Source organism: Paramormyrops kingsleyae, chromosome 16, assembly GCF_048594095.1.
Source record: "Paramormyrops kingsleyae isolate MSU_618 chromosome 16, PKINGS_0.4, whole genome shotgun sequence".
NCBI lineage: Eukaryota > Metazoa > Chordata > Actinopteri > Osteoglossiformes > Mormyridae > Paramormyrops > Paramormyrops kingsleyae.
In genome coordinates, this window is record NC_132812.1 from 27,771,855 (window position 1) to 27,795,238 (window position 23,384).

Here is a 23,384-nt window from a genome sequence, read left to right on the forward strand (position 1 = left end):
CGCTGTGTGAGTGAATGCTCTGTGAGTGAACGCTGTGTGAGTGAATGCTCTGTGAGTGAATGCTAGTGTTGTAGTCAAGACCGCCTAAACCGAGACCAAGACATTGCCGAAACCGGAGGGTATCAAGACCAAGACACTGCCGAGACTTGAGGGTACCAAGACCAAGACCAAGTCCAAGACCAAGACCAAGACACACTAAGGCGAGACTAAGACCAAGACTGGTCGAGACCAAGACCAAGACCAAGACCGAAAACAGACAAGTGCTAGAATCGACATCACATTACCCAGATCAACTGTAGAGAAAAAAGGCATTGCTGTAAAGTGTCATTACTCGTTAAATCAAATTCATGTTATCTTTTCAATTATATTGTCCGTATGTCCATATGTCTCTCATTTAAAATCTCCCAGATTTGTCATAGTTACGAGACCTGATAGAAAATAATATTCTCAGCAATCCTCTCCTATAACCATTTTATCAGACCTCGTCAAGGGAAAGAGATGGGATGTACCAGAAAGATGTTCATATCAAGTCTCTTATACCAGGGACAGAGGCCTTGGGTAAGCTATGAATACAGCTATGTAATGATCCTTTGCTTTGAATTGAAGAGAATGAGCCTCCAGATTGACTTGCACCTCCAAGACCGTGCTTTCTAATCAATGTAAAATACCTAATTTATTTGAATTATAACTATGCTATAGACTTCGCGGACATTTTCGGACATTTTTTTGCCGATGTATGATACGATGTGTATGATGTGTGTGGACTGTGAAGCACTGGCAGTGTCCGTGGAGAAAATGTATAAAATGTAACGTTTTTGAAATGGATGCATCTGACTGGTTGCATTTGAATTGAGGCGCGTAATAAATAATGATACTGTTCTGTGAGGATGTGCAGTTTTCTCTTTTTTTCCCCATCCCATCGAGACCGCTATGTCCGAGACCAAGACAAGACCGAGACCAAATAGAGTCGAGACCAAGACAAGACCGAGACCACAAAAAATTGGTCTCGAGACCAAGACCGGTCTCGAGAACTACAACACTAGTGAATGCTGTGTGAGTGAATGGTGTGTGAGTGAAAGGTGTGTGAGTGAATGGTGTGTGAGTGAATGCTCTGTGAGTAAATGCTGTGTGAGTGAATGCTCTGTGAGTGAATGCTCTATGAGTGAACGCTGTGTGAGTGAATGCTCTGTGAGTGAATGCTCTGTGAGTGAACGCTGTGTGAGTGAACGCTGTGTGAGTGAATGCTCTGTGAGTGAACGCTGTGTGAGTGAATGCTCTGTGAGTGAACGCTGTGTGAGTGAATGCTCTGTGAGTGAACGCTGTGTGAGTGTGCTTTCTGACCAACAAGTTCAAGACAATTAGATTCAGCCACCACCTTTCTCCAAGTCTGACCCCCACCGCTTGACATCCTCTTAACATCAGGGCGGAGGAAATGAAAAGGGGTTCCAGCTACAAGTTCCTGGGAAGCCACATCAGTGACGACCTCACATGGGCAACCAACTCCCCCGCTTTGGTGGAGAAGGCTCAGCATCGGCTACACTTCTTATGGACACTTAGGAAGACTAACCTGGCTGGGGGGCTGCTTGTGTCCTTCTGCCGCTGCTCTGTTGAGAGTGTCTGGACATAATGTATTACAGCTTGGTATTCCAACTGCACAGCGGCAGACAGGCCAGCAGTACAGAGTCATCAGCACAACCCAAAACATCATAGGACTTCCTCTGCCCTCACTGGATCACTGGAGGACATCTTCAGGACACACTGCCTCCTCAGAATCAGCAACATCTCAGGGACACAACTCACCCCTGCCATCACCTCTTCTCCCTGCTACTGCCAGGGTGATGCTACAAGGCCCTAAAGACCTGCACTAACATGCTCAAAAAGAGTTTTTTTTTCCCCAGAGCCATCACTGAACTGAACTCCAGTCAGACTAACAAGACTCACTCAGTTCAATGACTCAATACCATGAAAACTGTGCAATACTAAATAACTGTGCAATATAAAGAAAAAACTGTGTAATACAGAATAATTATGATTACTGTGCTACTTGACAAAACAATGCACATCTATTTATATTTACACAGGGTGTTCTTTTCTTTTAAATGTGTGTTTATTTTATTTTCTGATGTTGACAAGATATATGCACATCCTAGGGACTGCTCTTTTGCAAATTTCATTGTGCAAGAAATGTGCAACAACAATAGTCATTCAATTGTATTCTATTCTATTCTATTCCAATTTAAAATACAAAACAATATATATATATATATATATCTCATTAAGATGTTTATGCACAGGCAGAAACATGACTAGCTATAGCTACAGGCAAAATAGCCAGTTGACTAGGGCCCCGCCCAAAAGTGAAATGATCATCAATTTTCTTGGTATGGGGGCCTCCCACGTAAAGCTTTGCTTAAAGCCCCTGAAATGGTATATTCGGCACTGCTAGCACCATGCTAAACACCACACTGATATTTCACATTTATTGGCAAGTCAGTTACACTGCTTTTCATATTCTGTGGTGGATGGCGTTGGTCACCCAGGTACTCCGATGGGGTTCAGAAATAAGAATGGGAGCCGCCTCTGGCACTGGGTAATTTGTGACAAACACAAGATGGCCAGGGAGATTGTCGGGCGCTCTCCTAAGCAGGCTTTTATTCCGAGTTGCCATTACTGTCAAAAAGATGCCTGCCGACAGACGGGGAATTAAATAAGAGCGACGAGGCTCCACAGCCGTGAGGCTCGGGGCTCCGACTCCTGCTCCTCTATTAAGGCTGTTGTCACGTTGGGCCCAAAGCTGTTTTCCGGCAACGCTGGCTGTCAAAGCCCTTATGCTGAGCTTCTGAGAGCTAGTCAGGAGGGGAGACGACGGGAGGTGCCTGGATTATAACATCACGGCTGGAGCTGTGTGCGTCCCGCTCGGGAGAATCCTGGCTAAATCCCTGATCAAACTCAAGAGGATCTTTTACAAGGTAAAAGCTTTATGTGCATCAGCAATGGGTTAAATTCGAGGAATGTTTGTCAAACATGCTAAGGGGCTTAGAATAGTCTCAGGACATCCCCCTGACCTCTTCCTGAGTAGTAGTAATGGGCAAATAAAACTTCATGAACCATTTGCTGTATTTTTTCACCACACTAGATGGTGCTGTTAGCTTGCTTTAGGGCATGCTTTGAGACCTTTTACAAACATAGGACACCGTCTAGTGGGGTCAGAAAAATGGTTCATAAAGCTTCATTTGGCCATCACTATAGAATAGTGTCGATCTTTGTGGCCTGAATAGGGACACTTACCAAACACTCCTTATTTCACTACAGTCGGTGTGAGAGAAACCTAACAAGTGATAAAGAAAGAGCTGCAAAACATACTGTGAGGCTCCAGGACCAGCGTTATTAGTTAAGCAAAAAGGAAAAATCTTCACAAGCCAAACTGCATTCTGTTCCACTCTGGCCGGATCCCGCAGAATTTATCGCTTCCATAAACGGCTGCACGTTAACCGATAACCAGCAATGATAGCATCTAGTTCAATGCAAAGCTTTTTATTCAGCTTGCCTCGAGCTATGCAATGGCATGGACGCTCAGAGCAAAATCGTTTGACTGGCGTCCTTGACGAGCGCACAAATCAGCCTGACACATCAATATTTCAGTGTTTACAATGGTGTGTGATTTGGGGATGGTCCAAACGAAACACTTATGACGTGTATCTTTAGCCACTGACTTCCACGTGGCTTAAAAGCAGAGATGTGAGGCCTATATCTAAGCAGATATGTATGAGTAAGGGCGGGTGCATTCAAGGCCAAGCATGGAGTCTGAACTATGAAGCAGGAAATAAACCTTCTTCGAATTTCATATCATTCATCTCAAAGGGGTACATCACAAAAGCAGCCCCTTTCTTCTGCAGAGACACCCCCATATGCTGGTGAGGCATCTCCACTCTAAGGGAAACGCCTGAGATGGTTGAATCTATCAAATAGCGTAACGTTGACTTTGAACAGTATTGATGGAAATGATAAAATCAGTTTTAAATGTAATCATTTATCTGTATCACTCCAAACATCTTACTAAGAATGAGAGTTTGTGCAAAATGAAGGTCCTCCCAGGTCAGTATAAGCACTAGAACCACCACTGAGAGTAATCATATCACTGCTAGGCCCTTCAGCAAGGCCCTGAAGTCCACCTGTCCAAAGGATGCCTGAGCCATCCCTCACTTTGGACAAAATTATCTGCTAAATATGCAAATTTCACGTTTTTCTGGTTTTCAGTGCTGCTCCTTATTAATTTTTTACGTCCTAATCATGTTGTACGAAGCTCTCGACTCACAAACACATAAATATGCATAGTACTCATGAAAACGGGATTCTGTAGGATTAACAGTAAGAAAGTGCCCTATCTTAGCGCGACTCCTTTTGAAGCTCTAATTGATATAATCACGTCTTGTCACAGAATTCACGTTCAATGTGATCTAGGAGATGAGTTGCCGAATGGTTATTTTGTTTCATATTCCTTATCAGCAGTGCCCTCCTCGGAGTCGTGCTATGACACATCTTAACAAGCTCACCAGAACCTGTGTCCCTGCTGGTTCGGGATTAGGTTAGGATCACCTGTCTGCTGAATGTCTAGAAAGGGATTTAGCAGCATGCTTTAGAGAAACTAGTACCATTAGAGAACTGTGGAATTCTTCACAACGACCTTGTAAGGAAATTACATTTGACGCAGGAGGTGGAATGAAAACTAGGGAGCGTATCCCACAACGAGCCTGGTTAGTCTCGCAGAACCAACACCGTGCATCACATGCATGGCGGATCTATATTAAACTGATCTGGACCATGATGATTCACCCTGTATCCCATCTGGAGATTGGTGTCAGTCGAGTGATTGGGTTTGTATAGCGTGACGTCTGTATACTCTGCTTTTCCTGCGACCCCTATAAGGTTCCAGGGCAGAATTGTCTGCTTATCAATGGCTTCTTAATGTGACACAGTGGCTAAATGGTCAACAGTCATTAGCATGACATTGTGCTTAATCTCATTGGAAATTGCAATTAGTCCTGTGCTGGTTGAGGAGAGATTCCACGCATGCTGGTGATTGGGCTGACGGGGCACCTTAACGAAGCCATACATAAAAAGATATACACCATCATAGCTGTGATACTGATAAACAAAACAGCTGTGGTACGTTAATATTTTATGTAATCTCCCCACACAAACAAGGAGCCCATTGCCGTCGACCCCACCGAATGACTGGATTTCAGTGTCAAACAGTAATAACACTTCCTCTGCAATAAATGGGTGTGAATACATTTTGGATGGAGAGAACCTCCCCACCTTTTTCGCAGAACAGCAGGTTGTTCCTCCTCGATATGAAGAGGCTGATCAATATTAATGTCACAAGTGGAGGAGTTAAGCTGAGCTACTCCGTCAGGAGTTGATGGCCCTGTGGGGATGAATGACACGCTAACAGGGAGACCTACAACAAGAGGCTCTCCTTTCACGCCAAACTATGCCGCTCGCCATAGCGGCTCATTTTGCCTCCAACCGAGAGACGTTTACAGATTTCTGTAATGAATTAGCGAGTCTGCAGTTTAAAAGCATTGTTTTTATGATCAACTCTGAGCGCCATCCGTCACTGGCGCGGATGCTATTCGCTAATCCCGATCCTAGTGTTAGTTAAGAAACCATTATCGTCTTTAATCCACGGTGATTTGGGCATCAGCGCCAAATCCCCCAGTTTCAAGTGTGATTTTAACATTTCAACAAGACCATGGGTCAATGCATTATTAATCACTGAAGTGCGTTGCTCTGCACTCAATGAAGCTTCTTTTTCAGGCTCTCTTGATAGAATTATTCACATCCATCCTTTCAAGCACAAGTACATGTTTATGTATAAGCCATTGAAAGATGTTTTCTATGTCAGTGGCATTCCATCCAGGGTGTTCCCTGATTTTTAACATGCGCATCCTGGCTCAAGGTCTCATCACGCCCCGGGAAAACATATAGCCGAATGTGTATATGTTCTCCATAGTTGCATTGTCTGATCACGGATTCTCGTCTAGTATCCGGCGAACGACAGCAGAGCGTGGCGCACGGGAGCCCTGAAAGTTCATATCTCAGGCGCTCTTAGCTACAAGCTAGCAGACGTGACACAGATTGGATTTCAGGACCCCGGACTGAGGGCTCTGCTCCGGATGGGCACACAGTAAACGGCAAATGGCTACGCGAGATTACGGGGGATTCTTATCGACACCCGGGCCCGCTTGGGGAAGCTACGCTCAGCAGAAGCAAATTCTGATGACAGGAAAGGAAAGCAGAAATGTTCCAGGCATTACTGCGGGTGTTCTGTCTCCCTGCACCTCACACAGCAAATCCATCTCTCCAGGGTACATAGATCGTTGTAGAGAACTGATTCGGGGAACCCTCAGGTCTGCATTAGTACAGAAGCCATAAAATTATACAGCTAACATGCAAAGCTATTTCTAGATAAGGAAGCAGACATCATGCACCATCGATGAACTATTGTTAGACATTTGCTCTATTTTCACGTTGCACCGCATCAATGGGATCTCAGCGAACCTTCGCAATTATCTCTGCCATAATTTGCCCGTGGGTTTGCCATAACTCGTTGTAACGTTCATAGCGTGCATTTTTCACCATGAGAGCATGCTATGCGTGTGCCCCACAGATTTCATGACACAAAAAGGTACCACATATGACAGCAAAGATACAAATAGGTGCATAAACTCTGTCCCACACACACACTGGAGCCGGAGAGAAACCAAGTCCAGTAGCACAATGGAGTTGAAACATGTTCAGGGTAAAAATGTGGACCTGACAGCAGAACCTCACTGGCACCTCTTGGTACCCACAGCTGGCCCTCAAAAGAGCACAGATACGATTATTATGGGGTTAATCTGAACGGGTTTTAAAAGGCTTACAGTCAAACTGGAAGGGATTGACCCTTTGGGTTCTTACACAGCAGGGACACTGAGGACTTTCAGGCTGCAGAAAAGCCTGGACAGCTATTAACATCACAATTTAGATTAATCGATCATTTTCTTTTTAATCATCTGTTCTTCTTTTTTGTCGGTAAAGAGTAAAGTAGACACATAGTCTGTTTATAGCTACTGTAAGACCTACAAGGTGCCAGCCTCTTGTTATCCAGAGAGAGCACAGTAAAAAGGCACAATCATGGTAAAGAGAACAATTTTGAGGGCAGAACAGCTGAATTGCCTAATAAACAGACGTGTGCGTGCCTGTCCTGGAAGGTGACTAAAAAATGGCTTCAGTCCTTATTTGTTCTATTAATCAATGCCCGTTAAATACGATTGGCTACATCTCAAGAGCCACTCAGGCTGTCTGAGCCAATGGGAGATACAGCAGTGGAGTGGCATTCGGCCTGGGTGACCATGACAACTATTCACCTGCCCCCTACAGATTTACATGTTGCATGACACTTCTGTAGCCTTTTGCTTTTCATTCTAAAGCTCTTTAATGTTGTAGAAGTTATTTATTGGATGTGTTATGATTTATCATAGTACGACAGGGTCATGGCGAACACGGTCTTTCACTTATGATTCAGGAGGAGGAACACATTCACGTTTCAGTATGCAGTAAGTAACCCCATTAAATATAGGAAAAGCAGCTCTGTACCTTCTGTGCAGGTACTTTTCACAGTGACTCCAACCACGATTGGAGCCTTTTGAAGTACTTCTATGAAAACACACCAGGGTATTTGACATATCGCTCATTCTGGAGGGCAGCAGCTCTTCCAGAATAACATCTTGAGCAAAGATGAATCTGTGCGGCCCTGTTGTCCCGATCTGCTCCAGTTCCTACTCCTCACTCCAAAAGGCAGCGTGACTCCACCTGGGAACCACCCAAGTGTAGATGTGAAGACATCTTTCACTCCACTGTCAAATACAATAAACCCACTCGAAAAGGGTCGACTTGTGGGGACTTGTTTGGCTGATTCCTGTGTGCGAGTGATTCAGATGCAGCAGACCAGTGTTTCCCAGCCCAGCCCTTGGGGACCCACATTCCCTCCCAGCTCCCTAACCTGCTATAAGGTCAAAACGTCACCCAGAGGCTTTCAGTTTAGGGGCCGATGACACACACACACACACACACACACACACACACACACTGCAGCCGACGTCAGCGCTCTGGACGCTACTAAGAACATGTTACTCTAGCTCTTTGTGAGCTGGACGGCTCAATCAGACATTTTTTCATTCTTTCTCCATCAGGTGAATTAACATTTCATTGAAAAGCACAATTCTCATAGTCTTAACCTATTTATTAGCTTGTCAATTCACTTTATTTTAAGTGTATATAAACAACAGGCTGTTTTTTTCTCTGAACTTTAAGTTTGATTTAGTAATGAATCCTTTCCTTTACTGTCTTGCCATCTTCTCTGATAAATTAGTCATAATCCAAAGTTTAACAGACGTGCAGTGATATTATTAACGCACGTTATCATCCGGCACTGTCATCACTGACCGGCACTGTCATAGTCACATTAAAGAAATTACAGTGAACCTGTAGTAAACTGAAGATGGTCACAGAGCCACGATGAGCACATATGCTACAGAACCCCAGCACAGCACCCCGGTACAAAACTCTGATACAGAACCCTGGCACAGCGCCTCAGTACAGAACTCTGGTGCAGAACTCTGCTACAGCACCCCAGTACAGAACTCTGGTGCAGAACTCTGCTATACAGCACCCCAGTACAGAAGTCTGGTACAGCACCCTGGTATAAAACCCTGGCACAGCACCCCGGTACAGAGCCCCGGTACAGAGCCCTGGCATAGAATCCCAGTACAGAACCCTAGCACAGCACCCCAATAAAAAAAACCCTGGCACAGAACCCAGGAACAGAACCCTGGCACAGAACCCCAGTATGGAACCCTGGCAGAGCACCCCGGTACAGCACCCTATTACAGAACCTTGACACAGCATCCTGGCACAACACCCTGGTACAAAACCCTAGTACAGCACCCCAGCACAGAACCCTGGCACAACAGCCCAGTACAGAACCCTGACACAGCATCCTGACACAGAACCCCAGTATGGAACCCTGGCAGAGCACCCCGGTACAGCACCCTATTACAGAACCCTGACACAGCATCCTGGCACAGCCCTGTTGCAGCCCCCTTCTTCTGTGTCAAAATACTTAAGGGTAATGTGCAAAAAATGGGCGACTGGCTTGTTTATGCAGAAATTAAATATGAGTCAATTATATGCATGTATTTAAAACTGGAACTTAAGCAAAAACCTGTTGTGTGCAAATGAAAAATATCAGATTCGATTACAAGTGAAGTGTGAATGTACTGGACAGTTCCACACAGTTATATATTACACTGCCCTTTTTTCATTTTTGCTGGTGAAGAGAAGAACAAATTTACATAAAAGAAGTTTAATGAAAAAAGGAGCACATAGAAATAGCCTTTCACACACACAGTGTTGGGGGAATGTGAAGGAAGCCATAACGGAAATAAGCATCCCTTCAGCACACAGCACATAACGCCGGGCATCACGCTGAGGGTCCAGTCTGCTGAAGGTTACCATCATGCATGGACCGTCAGGGTCTCGGCACTGCTGCCCACACCACCCAGCACAGTGTGATTGAAGTGGCTTCTTTCTACATCTTCAGCAGGAAGGGAAGAGGAAGGCAAGGCATGCTGGGATGCTTAAATATGTCCTCCCCATCAAAGTTGCCTCGGCACCTAAAGACTCAGTCGACTCTTGTGATCCTCTGGCTCCCTCTCTGCTGTTTGTTTACTGCACGGTTTCCGCCTCCTTCGGGGCATTCGGTGCACGGAGCGATTCAAAGGGCTTTCACGATGACAGACAGCGCTAGCCTGGGGGGGGGGGGGGAGCAGTAGGAGGGAAAAAAGCCAATTGATTTGCAGAGAGAGTGCTTCTGGCAGCCAGAGCTGGCTTGCATATCAACAGCAGGCCATGCAGATAGAGCGTTACTTCAGCAGCGAGTACAATGTGTTTGGAAACCTAAGCATAGTCATCATCTTCACAACCCCTGCCGGGTTAAAGGAAACGCCTACGGTGTTTCGGCATAAGCTGGGCTCTTAGGCCGGGCGGCAAATTCAATGAAGCCGTGCATCAGGAACGGGAATCTTGTGTTTTCTGCTGTTCAAGGACATTTTATATCTTCGGTGACCACAGCCAAGAACGAGACCGGTGACGATAGTCGGAAGTGATCAAAAGCAACGTACGTGTCACTCGGCACAGAGCAGCCAAAGATTAAATCGCAAACCTTTGAAATAAGCGCACGATTGGTGTCTACAAGTGGGTCTAAACCAATCGACGGCAAGACAGTTAACAGGATCTGATTAACCTGTTTTTATCAGAGTTCATTGTGACGACTATCTGAAATCGAATGAAATCCGGATCAGAAAAAACACTACAGCGCAAATGCCTAAAGTAAGGATTATACCCTTTGTACTGTTCAGTCTTTAAATTACATTAATGACCGTCTCATTTTGAGGTAGAAAAACAAGGTCAATAATCCAAATGGCATCTCACCTGTCCATTCACCTGACATTCTCTTAAAGGCGTAACCTTTCTATAAAGTACTGCATTTTACAGATTTCTGACAGCCTGCCAAGCTAACGGCAAACCCAGAGTAATGTTGACCCTCCTTCTCCTCTGTCAGGCGGCAGAAGCGAGTGGAGGCTGAATGCATGTGCATGGTAGATGTCAGACCGCGATTCTGAGGCAGTCCATCTATCCCCTGTATGCAAATGACGATTCAGATGAGGGAGAGAGAAGTAAATTTTTCTTTAAAGGGAGAAAATCCATAAATGTTAAATGCGACTGGCAGTAGCACTGATGGCACTTCAGTGCTAAGGACTGTCTTTATGCACTGCCGGGTTTCAGTAAGTACATAAATCAGCAGCACACAAACCTGACTCTTCTCCAAGGTCACCATGCATGAAAAGGTCATTACTGAATGATTGATGTATATGTGTATATAGAGGCACCTTCTGGCACCGGCTCAGCTTTGTCGGGTAACTGTGTTCAAAAGCGAGGAAGGAATAGAGAAAGTACAGTTTTAGCTGCGGCTAATTCATACCTCCTTGTCAAGCTGCTCTCATGGGCCACATTGGGGCAAGTGTAGCAGCCCAGGGGAGGATCTCTGAAGACCCCACCCCACGCATGACATAATGGCCCCTCGCCCCCATTGTCAGAGGTGACAAACTGCACTCGGTTTATTTACGAGTTTACCTAAGATAGATGGGGAAGTGAACGGTGAACGGTGTACATTTCAGCGTGGTTAATAATTTACATCTGAGCCGTGAGGTGAGGCAGCTCTCACTGTTTCCGAGTATCAAAACCGCATCAGACACCTATAGGAATCATAACGCAAAGACGCTGTGTGCTGTCTCTCTGCAGGAAGGTCACTGCGGGGACCAAGTGAAATACTGAGATACATCCTAAACCTAACCAGTGTAATATACATATAACCCTAACCAAGATACCGCCCCAAACCCCAATGCCTAACCCTGCCTTCCCTTCGTGTCATCTCAGCTGTACCGTCCAAACCAACAGGCGCTGAAATCCGATTCAGTAAACAGGACGTCTTGCTGCCCCCACGCTAATCACACGCTTGACTGAGACTGCTGGGGAAATGCTGAAATCTCCTGTATATTTACACCCTGCCTGATGAAGAATCCTCCTTACAGCTGGACCTCTATATTCCCTTTGTCTGTTTTGCCTTCTGCTTCCATCGGCACCTTCTCGTTCAGGCATTTACCATTATCAGCCATAGCAACGGCGACTTCAGGCTGGCCAAATAGGAGCCTTTTCTCATCATAATTACAGGCCTTGCTTGTCCCAGGGGTTGCTGGAGCAGAAATCTTTCACAGCTAGTAGATCTGCACCATCATTATACTATGTCAAGTGTTCGGCTTCACGACATTTTGGTTTTTTTTTCTCTCCCCCCTTTCATTCCAGCCTTGCGCCAGCAGACGGCCACTGGTGGTGACGTGGGACGTGGGGTGACGGTCTGTGATTTTATTTCCCCCCCCATATAACGGAGCGCGTGGGCATGACGCATGAACACCAAGCATCTCTCTCCTGCCCAATCAACGCCCACAGTGCGTCTCAATTTCTTAATATAATCATCTCTATTTAATCCCTATACAACATCCATCAAATACAACTGCTTACATTACAACATCTGTCACATGGACAGCCAGATAAAGGGCTATTAATTATTAATAAACCAGAGAAATATTTCTTCACTATGCACATCAATGATCCGCGCTTTTCCCGGTGACATTCTTTAGGTCTTTGACAACAGCTGTCTCAATGTTTTCCTTTTTAGATTATTAGCAGAATGGGAACATGAGGAAGGACTGTAACATTGTAACTAAATCTCATCTCCAATCACATCATTCCAAGCTGAAGCAGCCAGTTAGCAGCGTGTGACAGATATTAAAGAGCTCTGACAATCAACACTTTGTTGATATTAGGCAGCTTACTGGCTTTCAGGGAGCCCAGCCTGAGCTGTAGGTGCATTTCAGTCCCGAGAGCTGATACATGACTTTACGTGTGAAGGGGTGCAGGGGTACAAAATGATGCCAGTATGTGCAAAACCTGGCCAGACTGGATCAGCAGAGGGGAGCCTAACTGGGAGAGCTGGACACTTAATGGGACAGGGCTCTCAACAAGTAACCAGAGAACTGAATCAGCACCTTTGGGACCCAGCCTCACCAAACAGTGTACACTGCGGGCTACACAAAGCCGGGATTTCCAGCAGAGCTGCCATTGAAAAACAACTTCAACCCAAAGTCTTTGTACAAAGATGCACAATATGGCGTAAGGAGAAAGAAGCACTTAACCTGGGCCTGGAGTGAGGGAATAAAAGTGATAAGGCCTGATGAGCTAGAAGGTCTGACAAAAGTAACCTAGGACCCCCCCTCCCATATAACATTTAACCTAATTTGGGGGCACGGTACTTTATAGAAACTCCCACACCTGACAGGGTATCCATGCCCATCCGACATGCTGACTGATGAGTCACTTTGCACATCAGGATGGGAGAAAGTCAAAAGGTGCCTTCAGCCCACATGGTGAGAATCTCTTCCAGTATGAGCAGCCGTCCTGCGGGAGTCGCTAGGTCTGATGTTTGCTCTGCATAACAACCAAGGAATATGCATGGATAAGCAAATATGTATCTTTAATGAATATTATAACTTGACTGGGGAAGTGGTGAGTGGTGAGTCTACATGGCCACAACCTAATGTGTGTGTTTGTGCACGTGTGTAAACGCTTCGTTTTCCACCCTAGGATATTCTTCAGATCAATGACTCTGTCTGCATGGATGTGTTCTGGATTATTTACGGTTGTTAATAATGCAGAATGACAAGGCAACGCAAATATGAGCAGGCATGTGAAACCTTGGAAGTCTGCGATGTTCAACACACATTGGTTCAGGGAGTTAACCAATCAGATTGTAGAGGAGGTGGGTCCAACCAACTAGAGGAGGCGGGACAAGACATCTGATTGGTTTTCTCTATTAATCAATAATTTTTCATTCAGCCCTAAGAACATTTTTTTGTGTGTAAATAAAACACCCCCGATTGTATTTGCACTCAGGCTTACCTCCCTTCCCCCGAGGTATGGCCAAACCCTCGAACCCCACCAAAGGCACACAGTCTACCTGGCGCTGTAACTGCATAAAGACTTGGGTGTATTTCACCACTGGACGGAGGCTAACAAACTGTTTAAAGCTCTCTAACACGTTTTGTGCATGTATCCATCTGCATGTCATTTGGGTAATGCGAGAAAAGGCATTTACCTAAACGTGGTACAAAATTACCTAGAATCCCTTACCTGCACCACTGACAGCTTCCTGTACTGTGGTTGGGCACTTGAGGTCTTTCCCTTGGACACAAAATCGACACGCTGTATCATTTCCTTACCGGCACCGTGAATGCCCCTCCATTTGGGCTTCATGATATATTCATACACGAGTCAACACTCCATCACCCAAAGCCAAGGAGCAACCAGCATTAATGCCAAGAGCGTTTAGAAGCTGCAGCCAGGTCTGTAAAGCTTTTATTGAAATGCAGAATGAAAATTAATAACTGAGAAAATGATATGATTTGAGTAGGGCTCACCATTTACAGTTCATTACGGTCGTCTCGTGGACATTCAAATTAGCCCTACATCCAGGGACATGCCTGCTTCTCTCAGTAAATTAAATTTATTTGCATATTTCCTTGCTTATTTATTACTTTTGGAATTGTACATACAAATCTCAGCCAAAACGTAAATCTTGCATAGTGAGGTGCAGTTAGTTACTCTGCAGTGTAACTGAAATTCTAGAAAATGCTTTTCCTGGAGGAGTCAGTGGTCAATCGCCTCGCCTGTGCTCACACCGCAATGTCTTTCGAAGGTTGAGTGATTAGTGTTTCAGAAATGGAACCCAAACAGCCTCTCCTGAAAGGGTCGTAATCATGCACCGTTAATTTCTCAACGGCCGGCTACCCCCTCCCCGGCCGCTGATGGTCTGCATTTGAAATGCACTCTCCACTGCCCCCCTTCAGGCACCGAAGCAAAATGAACAACAAAAGCACAAAATCACATAACGATGTGTTTTATGTCCGACGTTAATACCATCTGTAATGGTATATGAATGTGCGGGCATGTCCCATTAGAACTATTGGTCCCCAGCTCCTGGTTAACTTGTTGGTAAAAACAGATTGATCCTACTCTCAGTCTATCACTCAGAACTGATCTACATACTGTAATTATTTTTTTGAATGTGTTTTGCCCTCTTGTATATTATTGGTGCTGCATTGAGAAAAAAAAAAAACATCCCAGCGGGAATCAATAAAGTCTTATCAGTCGATCAGGCATTAGCCAATCCTGAAACTGCTTTATCTGAGCTGCCTTCCAATACTAGTACCTTAAATGGTTAGAAGGAGTGTGGTAATCCTACATGCGCGGCCCCGGCAATGACCTGGTCGCTCTGCTCCTATTCTCACTGCTCAGCAGCAGCCAGTGGGAGCCTCAGATAAGAGATTCTCCTGCACCAACGCTAAGTGATTCCCAGCGCCCCCCCGCGGAGCCGTCATGGCTCTGTGGGCACTGCAAGGCACGCCGCTCTTATCGGAAAACATCAGGCGCACAGAAGACTCTAGCCTTCGAAAGGGTCTCCTGTCATCGGTTCCGTTTATCACCAGAGGCGCGAGGACGGATCCCTTACATCCGGAGGGCTGATGGGCCATCTGAAGACAAAGTCATAACCCAGCGCAGATGAATTGGATTTTCTTTTGGCGAGACTCTCTTGATTACTGTCAGAAGTCAGTTCAATTTAAGGGGATACGGCAGATGATTAAGACTCCAAGAAGACAGAAGGGTAGACATGGAAGATAATCTACTGTAAGACGTGGAAGTGGTGCAGAAGTAATCCCGATAAGAACTATCAGCATTTCCTGCTGCCAGCTGTCTGAAACAGATATTACAGAAACACACGGGGCTACCATTTCATTTCGACCAGGGACCCTGAATCACTGAGATGAGCCTGGCTGAGCTATTCTGAAATATCAGGTCAATGCCAGGGGGTGATAAATGCTTGTATTGCACAGATGCATGTGCACAAGCGATTACAAGCAGGGTTAAAAAGTCGGGAAAGTCTGAAAAAGGTGGAGGTGGGGGTCCCGTACACGAGTTCAGCGCCAGAACTCACCATCGACTTCGCCGGAAGAGGAGGAAAAACAAGAAACATCATTTACATTTATTTATTTATCAGACTCTTTTATCGAAAGCGATGCACAATTCAGGAAGCAGGGTCAGTGGGTCCCTGGAGAACCTGGAGGTTCCGGGCCTTTTGCTCATCACTCTGCTGACCACGGAACCTGAACCGACCACCTTCCCATCACAGTCCCATCCTATCCCAAGGCGCCAGACACCCTCCCACCATCATAAAAACCCGGCAGCTCTGCCATGGGGGTCTTCTAAAGAAATTATATATACGGACTTTTCACTAGTTTAGGGTCACAGCAGATACATAGAAACCTAATGGCTAAAACTGCTCATAGGTTTGGTCAATTCAAAATATGCACAAAGTATAATGGAACCTGCTTCCTGTCTACAAATAATTTACATCAAAGACTTCATTGGAATGTGGCAAAGCTGTGTAATAGGGTCATTAGACTAAGTGGCAAGACGTATTGCAGTATTGCAGCTGTAAATCTCAGCCGAATCTTAAATCTTGTATAATGAAGTGAAGTTAGTTGTACTGCAGAGATTGCAATTAATAATGGCATGTAAGCTATAGTCAACAAAAGTGTGGATTGTTACTACCAGGCTTTTGCTGGGGACTGCCCTCTAGTGGACAGGTGAATTCCTCAAATCTGGAAACTTATGGACAGCACGTGTTGTTTACATACACCTATAAAAAAATGCACACAGTTCAATTTACTTTCGTCCATCTGTAATTAGTTTAATATGGAGTAAATGCTACACTTCTATCTGGTTATGAGCCATTTTTGGAATTCGGTGTCTAAATTGGATCCAGGCATTGTGGGATTTATCTATCTGGGTAAACTGATTACTCAGAAGTTGTCCAAAGGCTTCCAAAGGCCATTGGAAACAGTGAAGGGTAATGAAAATGCTGATACCAAAATGTCAATAAAAATAATGAGAATGTCTTATGTTTTAAGGGTGAGAATCTCAGCAATGCAAAGTACTGTGAAACAGAAACACTGGCCTCTGGCTGGCTGCCATCTCCAAGAGAAGAAGCAATACACTGTGGCAGTCTCTTATTCATGACTGGAATGATCCCTCACCACAATAGCCTGAAATACTGGAGCATCTGTTTAGAAAATGCACAGCATCACTACACAGTATAAACACATAATAAATATTGGCTCTCTTCAATGTTACCTAAGGCAGAAAAATTAACAATCTGATTAATGACATCAGTGGTGCTCAGGATTAATTTTCTGCACCACAGATATTCTGTGAATGATGTTTGCTGTTATCCAGATTATTGCCAAAGAACCGCATTTTAAAAAGGACTCAGCTTTGGAAACCAAAACTGTATACATGTGTATGGAGAATTTAATCATATGCAAATTATGTGAATGTTTTCAGAAAAAAAGCACATAGAGAAAATTACACAGATACACAAATATATCAAATATGTTTCCAAAATGGGTCAGATGTGACGCTTCTGTAATACAAGAGTGCCAAAGGCCACCAACCAAAACGTAACCAAATTGATTATGGTCGTGTGACTTCTTTATATTTCAAAAATGCATTTAAAACAAGACAATACATGAAATAGACAAAGCAAAAGAAGGAAATCCAAGGCTTTGTGTATGTATATAAGACTAGTTGATTGCAAATACGATTATGAGCTCCATTTAAGTAGAATACTGGTACCCACAGGCAGGGAATTCTTCAGACACCTGCAGAAGTCTACAAGGGTGCATGCAGAAAAATATCCAGGGTGGGAAACTGACTTTTCAAATCACAAACATCTGCAAATCTGCATCGCAACGCCCACAATGGTAGGAAAGATGGATCCAAACTCCTGTGAAATTCAGGTGTCTCGCATTGAGGCGGACTGATCCAGCAGGACATGCCCACATAGAACAGAGCGTACAGATCTCATCATATCACATCAAAAACATTTCATTGCATGCCAGACAGGCTTGCGACAATAATGATACCCAGTCGTTAACGGTTACTAAAGGAAGACAGGTTTGCAGGTATAAATGTCTTCGGTCTCAAGCAAAGGTGACTTATCAAAGTGCAAAAAGTCCTCAGTGACACAGAAAAGGTCAACCCAGTATTGATATTAGCGCTTATTCAAAATGACAAGAGCAGAAATGGACACTAGCTTAGGTCCAAATTAGATCAAGGGAGAGGCTGCCTACAAGTGAAGTGGGAGCACCAATGGAAGATTCATTCTGATCAAGAAAAAAAAGTCAGCACTAGATAAAATCAGTCCAAAATTCAATTATTCAACTTGGAAACGAAGAGAATGTCCCAGTTTGTAAATGGCATTCATTGCTCTGTTCTCTTCTAAAACCGACGATCAACACGGAGGAAATTACACGTAGCTCCATACACTCAACCACAACACCTCTATCAGCAACATCTCTCAACATCACAAACAAACAAATAAATGTAGGACATAGTGAAAAGTAACTGTCATCTTTTGCGATTTGCTTTTAAACAGGTGTCATACATCCACGGCATTAGTAATACAGAAAATACCGTCTCAGACATTTCTATAAGCTTGCAGTTCTCACTAAAATGCAGGCAAGTTTTAAAAGCCATGTCATATATATATAGGACTTATATATATTTCTTGTAAGCAAACGAAACGGACTGTGGTATTTCATGACATTGTATACAACTGGAATGAAATGGCTTTTGCGAAATAAGCCTACGTCTTAAAATAGTTAAATAATAATGATAATAATTAGTGTTGTTGTTCTTTTATCAGCAGCAAAGCACATTCTCCGTTCGCAAAAAAATAAAATAGTACGATAAAGCTGTGAAGTTGGACAGCGTTTCAGTGACAGACGGAGACAGATACGGGCAAGTTAATGCGGCGAACTTAAGGAGAAACGCCGCAATAAGCAGATTTCCAAAAGCCAGAGCAATCTCCTACCTTGATGGCCTTGGAGGACTGGCATTTCACCTGATGCGAAACGCTGGCTGTTTGGTTCATCTTCTGCGCGGTGTGGTAGCCTCGGTCGCTTAAGCGCTGGAGATCTCAGCGACTCCCCGGAGCGGCGTCCCGGCTCCCCTTCAGCTCCCGATCACTCCGATCGCTTTCGGCGGGATGTGGAGCAAAGTGAGGCAAGTTCAGGGCTCCGCTGAGATGGCAGTAGATCCTCAGCCGGGGAGGGAGGTGAGCGGTGTCTTTGTGCTGGAGGAGCCCCGTCCGGTGCCACCCCCGCGCAACATGCGCTGCTGCAGTGTCTGCACACAATTAGGAGACGGGGAGAGATGCGCTTTAGCGCGTCTCCCCTTATTACGGGGAGAAACTATGCAGGATGGACAGGGAGAGCTGTAATGCAACGCCGACAGCCCATAAAATGTAATACACTTATAACACGGCTGTTCATGTACAGTTTAAATTCTAGACTGAGGAGATGGTACAGCGGGTGTGCGCTGGGTATCGCATGGCACCGTGGGAGGTGTTTATTACACATATATAGTTTGCATTTTCCGTCCGTGCCCATGTCTGCGTGATGTCTTTGGGGCGTTGTGATTCCCGAGTGTGTGTCCATGTGTGGTTTGAAGTTGTTCTCTATCTTGTGCCCTCTGTTTCCTGGAACGGACTCCAGTCTCACCCTAACTGTATTGGAGAAACCGGCATGGAAGATGGATGGATGGAAATCAGAGATTCTCTTACTGATCAATAGAGTGCTCCCACAGGCATCACTGTAATAACCTGTTTGAAGAGTCTGTGTAGTCATTTCTGTCAGCTACCAATGATTTTTAAGTGACTGGAGGGACAGTAACCAAACGATTCACCCCTCTGCTATGCGGAGAGCGCATTCGGGGTGACACAAAAGGGCTCCTCTCTGTGGCCATCTTTTCACATGCAAGAAAGGGCCCCACCCACTGCAGGGGGCTGGTTGAAAATAGGCCTCATTTACACCTCCCAAGATGCTGCGATTTTCAGCCTCCTGAATGCTTTCGGCTCTGCCATGCCAGCTTCTGGCAGCTCGTTACTTACTGTGGGAGAACCGCCGCCTCTGAGAACCACCGACTGCCGTCCTCTCGGCTGGGATCAAACGAGCTAGCCTTCCCATTCAGAGCAATGAAATAAACATTAGAGGGTACTGTCTCTGTGCCGCTTTGGTCAACAGCACACTGGTAAATCAATACGAAAATGACTGAAAAATAGGCTGGAGAACATCAGCGGAAACGTACTTAAAAATCTGGCATACTGAGTATGGTCTGGATAAGAGGGCGATACGATAAAGGAGCCCGATGAATGATAGTAATGGGCCCCTCTTTCCTTATCCTGCTTTTCTGCTCTCATTAAATGCTTAATTTCCCTGTAAGTGATTCTTGGCAAATACATGAGGCCAGCAGCTTCTCAGTCCATCTCTCATCTCTGAAAGAAGCATTCAGCCCCTCCCCCCCCAGACATGTGTGGAAGGCCAGCAGGGGCTGACGGAGTAGAACTAGCCTGGTTCCCCTTCAGGGAGGTTCCTCCGGATCTCATGTGTTCGATAGGTAAGTAATTTCACCGCCACAACCCCTGCTGCCCCTACTGTACATGTTGATCACAGCTGCAGACGTAAATCAAAGGTTTTTGGGCTGAATCCTTGTTAAAGTCCTGCTGTTGTACTCTCAAGTAACCAGAGCTGCAGTAACGAGCCCGGCAAATGAAAAACTGTGCCTTCATGTGGAAGCTTCTTCTAATTAATGACGATAATTGAGTCCTGTACAATATGATCAGTACTGGGGAAGTTACTCACAAAACAAATCCATTCTAGACAGGGATGGAAAGTCCAGGTCCAGAAAATAAAAAACCTTGGCCTGGATTCGTACTTTCTGGACCTGAACTTTCCATCTCTGTCTATAATGGATTACATTTGTAAGTAAAGTCCCCAATACTGGTAATACAGTGTCAATCCTCAGTGTCAGTCTTCAGAGATTTTTTATTGGTCTGCTTTTTGACAGATATTAAGCCTAAAAATAATTTAACTATGCCTTTTGAAATAAGAAGTCCACAATGATATGATTCTCATAAAGGGATCTGCAACACCTTGAAGCCTTAAGGAAGTTGTTAAGACCCAGAAGATCACACCCTATGAATCTGACAGATTGCTGACTTGTTACCTTTCGCAAGGATATAAATATAGTAACAGAGCTTTGGAATGCAAACACCTTTCCATCCTGCATAAATTCTCTGTTCATTATTCTACCCAAAGGACCAGCATGAGGAATCGGGCTGTGCATAAGACCCCTTGCCCCTATAGCCCCTTTGAAATCACCCATATCTGGAATGAGATACATTAAAATGCAGTTTAAAATAATTCTGCGTTGTGATACGCAGTGTATCCATCCGCAGTGCACGGGACACTCCAAAATGCTGGTGCGGGATGCGGGCTGCCATATTCAGATATAATGCCTCTTAAAACATAAGTGGCGAGAGTGAGAATATGTGTGAAATCGTCCAATGTGGCCCATGATGAAGTCGAGAGGGCTGAGGGAAGGAGCCGAAAGCATGACCAGGGATTGTAAGGGGGGGGGGCTCCCCCACAAGCTGCCCCAGGGGCTTTTCCAGGCCGAAAACGCTTAGGACTTCAGAGGATTAGATCATCCACACAGCCCAGGAAGGTCTATTTCAGGTCTGTTAGCCTGGCGCTAATAGATTGCACTCAATCAATTGTTTTCAATTGCCTTTGAAAGTAAATATATTGCTCCTAGGACTCCTGGCAGCCCATCAGCTTCCGCTCGAGTTTGATGGTGATGTCTGTGGTGCCTCGGTTTCAATTAAAACTTTGTGCATCCCTCGTGTCGTCCTACTTCCATAGGCAAGTCCCAGTTGACCCCATGCGGCGTCCATTATATGATGAGATAACATTTAATCTAAATAATCTTGTGACCGAAAGTTTTAAAGTTCAAGTTTCCAGAAGGCATTCTGCTGTTGCTGAGAAGCATCCCTGCCTGTATGATTTAGAGCTGTCTGGTGTTTCAGCAGGGTGACTCAGTGGGTCTGCTCGTACCCCCAGGCACCACGGACTCCTCCTGCAGTCGTGGATCATGCAGTTAGATGCCCTGGAGTCTCTATATTGCCTGTAGTGTGTTATTGTCTGTGGTATCATCTCTAGATTGCACTCCTGCCTTGTGCCCTGTATGTCCTGCTATAGAGTCCAGGCTTCCTGTAGCCTACTGGATAAGTGGATGGACCACATCATAAACACGCCCCAGAAGCGGACCACAACTTAATTGCTTTTATATGTTAACCTGGAATTTCATGACTTAGACCTCCGTTGAAATGCATCTTTTGTTATACTTATAATGTCTCTCTCCATGGCTCCTGAGCCCTGCATACTTTTTATATATATATATATATATATATATATATATATATATATATATATATATATATATATATATATATATATATATAGCGCTTTTCACGACGAGTCGCCCCAAGGCTCAGCCAGCTCGGGCTAGTCGCGCTTTCGTAAACAGGGCCATATCGATGTGGTTACGGGTTGGGTACGGCTCACATAATTTGCAATGGAAAACAATCTCTTCGCGTTCCGGCTCAGGTACGGCTCAGTTCCTGGCAGCAGTGGAAAAGCAGCGCTAGTCTGATTAGGTGGGAAAATGCAGATGAGAGTTCGCTCAGTGGGCACTCTGGGTTTATTTGGAGCGTGATAACTCTCTCGCACGGATGTGTGAAACCACAGCCTGGTGGCATGTGGGCAACCACAGTACCCCACCACGATCAATCTAAAGCGATCATTACAGTCACCTGTACAGCAGGGACCCTCTTTGCCAGCGTGAGGGTGCAGCTGTCCCACTCGCCTAATGACAAAATCGCGAGCTCTGCCTTATTATGCTCGGAGGGTTTGCACCGGGGGATTAAAAGTGTTTGACAATTTGCAAACAGCCCCGGTCCCAGAAGGTGACAGGAAACTGTACGGTGGAATACAGGGACTGTTGTATCTGGATGTATCAAAGGAAGCAACAGCACTTCTGTTTATGACAGTCGGCGCCTCCTGTAGAAGCAGGTGACATGTGACATGTGATATCAGAGCTCTGCAGTCGCACTTGCAAGCTGACCTAAGAAAGCAGACCGTCAAAGTCCAACATATTCAGCCTCTGCCTTTTTTCCGCTAGTTTCTGTTTAGATTTTTTTACAGATGTGACTTATATTGTTCAGTGACGTATTTTCTCAGATATTAATTGCCCTACAGCAATCAGTATTACTGGGTTTTTTATGACACTCTTATTTGACACATCCAGAGAACCATCACATTGTTCTACAGAAAGAAAAAGAAAATAATTGAAGGTTTACAAATAACAGAGAGCTACTTAACTGGTCGAAACTGATTGCTCTATAACATGCCGTCTGCAAAAGAAGACCACATATTTGCATAAATGTGTGGGTTTTAATTGAGTGAAATCTGAATCTCTAATGCTGGCCCTGTACCAAGAACAGTTGTGAGAGATTTACTTCTTTAAATAAATGAATCAGTCAGTACGGCAGGAGAGAATGACGGATTACTTCTTATGACTGAGGCCAGTGTATGCATTTCATACAGCTACATTCAAACTTATTTATTTTGTAAATTGTCAACATTGCCTGCTTAAGGTAAACAACAACAAAATGTTACGGTCACTGAAAATATCCAACTTCGAAG

At 44.8% G+C, this 23,384-nt stretch overlaps 1 protein-coding gene across 1 annotated transcript in view; it reads right to left on the bottom strand.

The window, feature by feature from the left end:
• LOC111857196 (inactive dipeptidyl peptidase 10) overlaps positions 1-19,140 on the bottom strand; it is a 125,994-nt gene extending 106,854 nt beyond the window's left edge. Inside the window, exon 1 of the mRNA XM_023837802.2 lies at positions 18,653-19,140. Within this exon, the coding sequence (XP_023693570.1) occupies positions 18,653-18,712 (60 nt within the window). The 5' untranslated portion in view covers positions 18,713-19,140. The remainder of the gene's footprint in view (positions 1-18,652) is intronic.
• Positions 19,141-23,384: the final 4,244 nt, after the last annotated feature.